This window comes from Fusarium pseudograminearum, chromosome 1 (assembly GCF_000303195.2).
Source record: "Fusarium pseudograminearum CS3096 chromosome 1, whole genome shotgun sequence".
In the NCBI taxonomy this organism is placed as follows: domain Eukaryota; kingdom Fungi; phylum Ascomycota; class Sordariomycetes; order Hypocreales; family Nectriaceae; genus Fusarium; species Fusarium pseudograminearum.
The window spans coordinates 6,176,602-6,185,027 of NC_031951.1; the positions used below are offsets into that span (position 1 = coordinate 6,176,602).

Below are 8,426 nucleotides of genomic sequence, written 5' to 3' on the forward strand. Positions count from 1 at the left end.
CAAGCAAAGCCGACCGCAACCAAGGGTTCAAATATAGTATTAACTCACCATAGTTATATTATCCTAGTAATTGGGCATGAATATGGCTTGATAGTAGACGTATGTCGATGAAGCCGCTCCGTCGTCTTCAACAATTGACTCGATTCATGTAACGACCACCTTGACGTGCCTGATCAAAAGTAACTATTTAATTGCCGTGATAACTACTGCGGCAGTATTTCAGTATCTAAAGCAATAGGCATCACTGCACAGACATCTCTCCTGTCGGAAGGCTTTATGGACGTCATCTTGACTCAATGATGGGAGAAGGCCAGTGCCAGTATTTCGTGACAAACAGAATATTCTATAAACACAGAGTGTCAGGCATCTTAATGTTGTAGAAAGCCAGAGGCTGTGAATCACTGACAATGCCTGCCTATTTTGAACTTCCTCGACGCATAGTCACTGCCAACTGTTCGCCAGTGCCAGAGCAGCTGGCAAGCAAACGCGTTACCCTTATATCAAACATCACCAAAAAAACCCGTTTTTACAAACCCCCTACACAAACGTGGTAAACACCAAAACAAACATCACAATGGCCGACGCAGGCTGGTTGCGTTTTTTCGGTGCCAACAGAGCACGCCAACATGGCCTGAGGTACCGTGCCTCCGAAGCTGCCCTTCATGATATCCTCAAGGATGCACCCGGAAACCAAGAAACGCAAATTCAACACAAGAGAGAAACCATGCCACGACTTCCAAGCTGGCAAGGCGTATCTTGGGCCGACCGAGGTGCCGCCCCGTTAACTGGCGCAGACGCAGCTCTCGACCAAGCAGACAAGCTGTTTATCAACGCAAGCCAAAAAGTTTGGCACAGCCCGTCGGTTGACCAACTGGCAGAATCTCTACGTGCTGCGTTGATGACAACCGAAGGAAACCAGCCACTTTCTGCCGAGTATCGTCCGCATGTTTTGCTTCTATGCGAGTTTTATGGCACTCGGCACCACAAAATCGCCAAACTCGAATCGCAACTGGCGGAAGCAAAAGACCAGTTGGAGAAGGAGAGAGAGCGGTACAGATCCATAGAAGAACATTGGATGGTTCAGGATGCACGGTACAAAGCTGAAGTCAAACGTCTCGAAATGTTTATTCATGAGACATCCGACAAAGGCATGGAAGCTGTGATACTGGCTAGAGCAGGAAGCTTGATCAGAAACAGGCCAGGTGATACTACAAATGGGCGAACATCTACAGAGGCAAGCCCCAACAATGCTTCCATGGGTACGTGACATACATAGATAGCAATGCTCAACAAACAACCTAACAAGTGATGCAAATAGCCTCTGGTGCTACTCCCCAGAAAGTCAATACAGAAGCAGCACCCAACTCGGCTTTGCCAACACGACAGAACACAGTGTGTATGTATTGGATTCAAGCAAACGTGAACCACAATCTCATGCTGACTTGGCAACAGTATCGCGTACACGAACCTTTGACACTAGCAACGAGGTCAGGCTGAGCAACGCCTTTCGAAAGATGGAGAAAACGAAAAACGCCAACAGCGGCGGCGGTCGCCGAACTGAGGCTCAACATATCGGCCACGGAAAGGCACACCCTGAACACCACCGAGAAAGTCAGCGTTCCCAGAGTGATTCTGTGCCTCAGATTGGTCAGACTCCCCGTGACGCAGTCGATGAACCGCCACACGAAGGCAGTCCCGAGAGGAAGCGCAATTCGACCGAGAAGGCAGCGGTATTGCAAGAGGCTGGTGTTGTCGGCCAACTCTGCACTGCGACAGAAAGCGCACATGGGCATGAGAAAGTGAAGCAGGATAGAGTTTCGGAGAGCAAGCCCAGTCAAAGCACTCCGCATCGTCGCCAGTTCTCGTTTGTACCTGGAGACGATACAACAGGCCATGCCAAGGCGCCCGGAAACCAGCCGGTAGCTCAAAACGAGAACAGTCAGGAACAGTCAACTGGTCGGCAAACGGTTCGACTCCGTCAAGAAGCCAGGAGGTCGAGATCATCAGAGTGGATATAGATGGTGAAGCCTTCACGTCCAGATGCAAGCGATATTCCCGGAGCAGCAAAGCTAAAAAGGACCCTATTGGCACGTATCGTCTGGTTCAGTGATTAGATAGGCACTTTTGTATGTAGAGTAGCAGCAACAAGCAAGGAAGCAAGCGAGCGAGGTCTGGTTGAGTCTGGCCACTGAGCAGTTAAAGTTTTCTATTATATCAACGGCTAAAGTTTATAAGAGTGTAAGTTTGACGTGAGTACTTCCGAACACAGCACGGGGGGTGTTGCCGGGAGACATATCAAATCCGCTCGGGGTTTCAGTGATAGGCTCGGGTTGGATGATAGCTGTGATGACCGAGAGGCTTTCCATAGGTGAGGCTCGAAGCTCGACGGAAGGAGAATAGTATAGAATGGGGTACGGGTGAGGCTGCCTCGACGGCAGGACGGGATCTAGCTACAGAGGACAAAGTCCGACTGCTGGTCTGGTCTGGTCTGGTCTGGTCAAACCTGGAGAGGACTACATGTAGCCAAGCTGTCAGTGTCAGTGTCAGTGGCCTGTCAATTCGGACAAAAGCGCCGGTGCAGAACCTTAAAGTACTTAAAGTTCGGGCAATACACGAATTAAGGTTGAAGTATTGAGACGGCGCACGAGTAGCGTCTATGACTGGAATGCTGCTCCATTGAGTGCTGGATCGAGCAACACTTCTGCGTCGGCAGCGGGTAGGGAGGAATGTGATTGTCGTTAGTCTAGGAACCATCAACGGGACGGGTAAGGCAGCAAAGTGTGTCTATCACCTCTCCTCATCAACGACGGCATGGCATGGCATGGCGCGGCATGGCAACTAGATTAGGCACAGACAGTACTGTCTGTAGGTAGACTAGGCCAGGGCATACCGTTTGTCGACCGATAGCCCAACAAAGTCTACGGTTGTGCCTGGACTGGAGAGGAATGCGTGGTTCGCTCTCGATGTTGTCCGTTGTATTTGTCAAGGCTTCGTTTTGGGCAGTGGTGATTGGAGTCTTGGTTTTTGTGTGCTGGCAGGCTGGTGATAGCCATTGAGACATTGCCATAGCTGAGCATTGGACGCAGCCCCGATGATCTTGAACTGGACGGTTGGAGAATGCGTGAGATGACAACTTGTGCATACGTCAGTCAGAACGAATGAATGTGTAACTGAACCGTTGGTGATGACTTTACTTTGTCCGTTCTCAGAGGGATCATCGGCCAACGTTGATAGGAAATGGATAAGGTTTCTTGATGCATATCCTGCCCAGTATTAGCTGGGCGTGAAGTGTGATTGAAGTGTGTGATGGATGTGATGTGATGTGACGAGATGGCCCAAAGTGTTAGGGGGTGCCTCTGTAGGCCGTAGAGACAGTGAGATGACTAAGACAGGACTAGCGGTGGCGGATCGAGAGTCGCCCTGCACTTTCGGGCACCTTTCTGAACCCTCCACCCCCGATCCCCCGAGACGATAAGCGAGAGCGCTGAAACCAGATCTCTGGGTCCGCCCGATCTCCCTAAGGTCGAGCTATGGCTGGTGACTGGCTGATGAGGTTGCCTTCGTTGAGTCTTGCGCCAGCCCGTCCCTCCAGTTCAACCCGTTTCGGGCACCCCTCTCTCTTCTTGGTTAGAGAGTCGGGTAGACAGAGAGAGAAAGAAACACTTCAATTCAACCGTCGAGACTCCCAAATCCATTTGTGTAGGTTTCTCTCTTTGTTTGCTCGCCCTCATTCAATTGGATGCCTTCTCCCTGCCGTCCTCATTTCGGCGTCGAGGCGCCTACCTCTGCACGACTTCCCGACTGCATAGTTGGTTCCCGTCTGTCCTTTGGGATAGCCCGCGATACATACCCGACACAGAGGGCCGGTTTTGCAGCGTGGCACATAGATAGTCTATCCGTGCTGGTTAATCGCTAATTACTGCAGACTATACTATACCTATCCTGTAGCAACGGCAAAAGACCAACAAGAAAATTCGTCATGGTGAGTGCAGGGCTTCGAGTGGAAAACCTACAGCGCGCCGTCGACCGGCTATCTCTGAATGGAGGCAGGTAAGCTCATCTGGACGGTTCTAGTCGTAAAAGCCAATTGAAGGATTTGTCACATATGCAAAAAGCAGGCAGGTTCTCACTTTCCGTAGCATTTATTAGCATCGCGAATTCAGGTTAGAAATACCAACAGAATCTACTGTCTTGGGAATAAACCGCAGTAGTAGTTCTTGAGATGACACATGTGCTGACCGAGTAGTGAAAAACGATCCCCTACTGCGGTAGTCTATTTCCACGTCTGTTGGGGACAAATACCTACCTGAGAATATCGTTGTTGATCCAGGGCGTTGCATCTCGTAGTCTGTCAGATAGAGTTTACCCTTTGCTTAATCGTCCGTCGTATGATAATTAATATTGATCCACCATCCTGTCATCATCACTACCAAAACAGGAATGATGCAAGGAGAACAAAGAAACATGGAATGAGAGTCGAATACTATGTGTAAGGATTTTTGAACACGTAGATGCTGTGCGATGGGGATTTTCGTATGCAGCTTAATGCAAGGCTCTAGCTTGCCAGCACACCTTAGGTCTGTAATGTGTACGATCGTTCTCCGTTGATGGGCGACGGAGAGATCGTAGACGGTCGACCTATCTATCATACGGAAATGATCGCCATGACGCACCCAGAGAGCCACAGTATTAAGGTTACGATGCCGCAATTACAGCAACGGCCGATGGCAACGATGAATCGCCGCAACTTGGGGGCAAAATGTGCGAGAGATCGTACATTACTCGGAAGGATCTGTGTATGCATGCATCATGCAGTAGGTTCCTTTTTTCGTCGTACCAGGGAGATGAGATGGGATGAGATGAGGTGCGGTGCAATGGAACCTACCCACCATCCGGGTTGAGACCATCGCAACGGCCCTTGTTGATTACAATCAGTACAGTTCAGTTCAGTACGGCGGCGGCAGCGGCAGTGGTAGGGAGTGTTGGTTGTAGGGCGGGTAGAGCAGAGAGCCTAAATTGGGGCAGCCGGGGTAGGAACGGACAAGGAGCACGACACAGACAAGTCTTGGAGAGGGCCCAGTTCTGACTCTTGACTCTTGAGTGAGGGCTACAGTGAGCCTGTGAGGGCCAACGCCAGCGCCAGCGCCAGCGCCAGCGCCAGGTCAGGCTCAAGCTCAGGATCAAGGGTCAAGGGTCAGGGTCAGGGACCTCTCAGCAAGAGTCATCTCTGATCCGCTAAAACAAAGCAAGTTAGGGGGGAAACCAGACCTAAGGGAGGGGAGTCGATATAGCCAACGGTGAGCGGGAGCGGTAGTGGAACCTCTTAAGCCGGATTCATGACCCTTGCGCCTTGGTCCAAATCGAGCCAAGATATTTGGCATCATGGGTCATTGTCATTGTCATTGATGAGCATCCATCTGTGGCTGACTCGATGTCAGTCAAATAGTGGCACGCCCTAAGCCGCAAGCAGTGGTCGATGTGTCGATAGAACGACGATAGCCTCAACCGTTTTATGATGAAGCCCGAAGCGTCAAGGGGAAGAAAAGCCAATTTCCAAGGTTGTTGCGAGAGTCTGAGTCGCGCAAACGGCCAAGTGAAGGGGTGCTAATGATGAACTTGGCCGACCAAAGGAATGGTTCTGGCTCCAGGTACAGGCAACCGACGGTACGGTATAGGATAGGACCAACGGATCAGGACAGGACAGATCGTATAGACTACTCTGTGATGATTAGTGTTTTTGCCAGAAATGAACCCTTGCTTTGTTTTGACACCTGACTGGATAATATGGAAACAATGGGCCCGATCGGCAACGGTCTGATCGTCCATCTACAGCAAAGCCACTCCGCTACGAACAGCAGAGTGCCAAAGCGTGCATGTCTCAGTGACAGGAGACCAGAACGGTGGAAGCACCAGGGAAGGGGAAGGAAAGGCATCAGCTTGACAGGGGATACGGACGTGGACATGAACGACAACGACATGGACATGGGCAGGGCTACAAGGGCAAGGACAGGGACCCAGATGGTAATCAAGGAAGATCATTCTCTCTACAAGGTACTGGGGTGCAGTATGATTGGCGACGGTCCACTTGATGGCAGATCAGAGTCAGACAAGCCAATGACCCTCCAACCCTCCCCAGGACCGAAGCGCAACGGGCGCCCGAAATTCTTCGGGAGAAGGCCCAAGCTTCTTCCGAGCACAAGAAACATTCACGAACGAAGACACTGAGACTGAGACTGAGACTTCTGTGACGTGACACGCACTGGTAGACCTCCCCCAGGGCTACAGGCTACAGGCTACAGGCAGGCAAGTCGCCCAAGACCCCTGGCGATCACTAATCGCAAAGAAAGAAACCGTTGAGACTGTCGTTTTGCTGTAGTTAAAAATGTAAATCCCGGGCAGTACGTACCTTTACCACCGATATATATGGATCATCTAGCCCTGTCTCAGATACCCAGACCATGATGGGCGATGGGTATTATTGATTGTTCTATCCTGTTCCGAAAATTGAACTGAATTCAATTGAACCGAGTTACATCGCTCCACAGGCAGGAGTTATGAATCATGAGAGAATCTTTGTTTAGTAGGGGTGTGCAGTGCAGTGCAGTGCAGTGCCAATGTGATCTGCCCGACCAAGGATATCAAGTCATCTTTTTAATTAGGCGGTTGAAGATCGCAATCCATCTAGGTAGGTAGGTTCAGCCAGGATGAGGGTATTTTGAAAAGTCCATGTTGCTGAGGCATGCAATTTTCAAAAGAGGGCCAGACCTAGAGACGACCATCATTGATTGACCTGCTAGTTACAGCACATACCTGCTAATAACCAACTAACTAACCACGGGGCTAGCTACGGGCCCCCTACCTTAGTACCTCCATACTTCAGTCGGGATACAACGGCGGTTAATAGACATGACCAAGCAAGCAAGTAAAGCATAATAATTACTGTTGCACGACCTACCTACGCAAGGTAGGTGGTATTGCTGCGCGTTACACATTCACAAGCTGCTGGGTCGTTTCGTATTCAACCTAGATTGCGAGATACTGCAGGGTGAGGTAACATTCTACTATCCGGCAATACAGTTAGAGTTATCGTCAGGCATGTAGGTACTCACTCTGATGGCATGAATGTGTGTCTTTTTACTTTTTGCTTTTGCTTTCGTAAACCCATGGATGGATCTTCATTTATTCTAGCTTGACCTGAATTTTGGGTTTGGAGTATTCTATTCTTTATGCGTTTCGTAATCGTCATTGACAGAATGTAACGTCCTGGTTTCATGTGAGCCACCCCGAATGTCATCGGCGGTCCGCCAAGAACCCTGCCTCCAGCTCTCAGCTGGCTGGGTTCGAAATGTATGGAAACGGCCAGCCCGCCTCATCGGTGACACTACTACCCTGTAACAGTAGCATCGTATTTGCTGTACACCCACCCGAATATCGGGGACAGGGTCCCCTGAGACGGTACGTTGGTACGCTGTAGGGTCCATAGTTTATTTGCTTCCTTGGGTAAATGTGCTGCATGCAGAACCCTGTGGCATGGATTGAGGTTGCTTTTTTGCCTGGGGCTTGGTTTCGTCTTTCGTTCTTTTCTTTTGCTTCTGATTTTCGGTAATGGCGAGTCCGATGGTGAGGCTGAAAATATTGACCCAAATATCACGTACAGAAGCATCCATGGTAATTAATTTGAATGATGGCGGCGACCTTGTCCATGTGTGTTGTGTGCATGTGCATGTATGGGCGGTAATTACTAGGATATGTCAGCTTGTTCTCATACCCAATCAGTCAATGGTGTTTATATATCCCGAGCAAGGGTATGCAGTTCAGCCAGCTGGGTACAGTATGTGCGACCAGCACCACCACCTTCTTCATGTGTGCCTAGTAAGTTCGGTTTTGCACCTCCCGGTGGCCGTTGGGGCTACTGTACGGCAGCGACGTTGGTTGACAGACAACTGCGTTGCGTTACCCGTAGATGAACGAGGGTTTCACACATACTGTACCATGGTCATGGAACCAGCCAGTGCCCTGGAATAGTTCAGATCAGATCAGAAAATAGAAACATTGGTTACACCGAGATTACACGGGCCCCAAGATGCGGCAAATAAATAAATAAACAGCACTCGGGGGGATGCAACACCAGATAATTGTGTGACGTGATACCCAGGATACTGACATGACTGCTCAGGCTCATGCTCATGCTCATGCTCAGTGCCGACACAGATCTTCCTCCCCCGAAGCCATTCGGACTGTTGGTCGGCGGGGCACGTCATACTGGAGTCGGAGGGAGATTGAGATTGGGGATTGGGAGATCTTTCCCATGGCAATCGCATCAAACCCCTATCCGCCGTGTTCTATGAGATGCGCATATATGACAAAGACATGGATTGCTGCATTGTCGGGTCCAAGTTCCCTCCCAAGTGATTGGTCCAAGGGTC

The 8,426-nt window shown here is 50.1% G+C and overlaps 2 protein-coding genes across 2 annotated transcripts, besides 5 other annotated features; one reads left to right on the plus strand and one right to left on the minus strand.

The window, feature by feature from the left end:
• Positions 1 to 574: 574 nt before the first annotated feature.
• FPSE_09131 (uncharacterized protein) lies at positions 575 to 2,018 on the plus strand (the record flags this gene model as incomplete). The annotated part of the gene is made up of 3 exons (XM_009262248.1): positions 575 to 1,259; positions 1,319 to 1,396; positions 1,453 to 2,018. The coding sequence occupies 3 exons, from the start codon at positions 575 to 577 to the stop codon at positions 2,016 to 2,018; spliced, it is 1,329 nt and encodes a 442-aa protein (XP_009260523.1).
• Positions 2,019 to 2,473: 455 nt separating this feature from the next.
• Positions 2,474 to 2,499: a microsatellite.
• A 309-nt stretch (positions 2,500 to 2,808) lies between these two features.
• Positions 2,809 to 2,837: a microsatellite.
• A 452-nt stretch (positions 2,838 to 3,289) lies between these two features.
• Positions 3,290 to 3,333: a microsatellite.
• A 1,508-nt stretch (positions 3,334 to 4,841) lies between these two features.
• Positions 4,842 to 4,867: a microsatellite.
• Positions 4,868 to 6,588: 1,721 nt separating this feature from the next.
• Positions 6,589 to 6,612: a microsatellite.
• A 772-nt stretch (positions 6,613 to 7,384) lies between these two features.
• Positions 7,385 to 7,667, minus strand: FPSE_09132 (uncharacterized protein; the record flags this gene model as incomplete). Its single annotated transcript, XM_009262249.1, has 2 exons — positions 7,385 to 7,468; positions 7,656 to 7,667. 2 exons carry the CDS (start codon positions 7,665 to 7,667, stop codon positions 7,385 to 7,387), a joined length of 96 nt encoding a protein of 31 aa, XP_009260524.1.
• Positions 7,668 to 8,426: the final 759 nt, after the last annotated feature.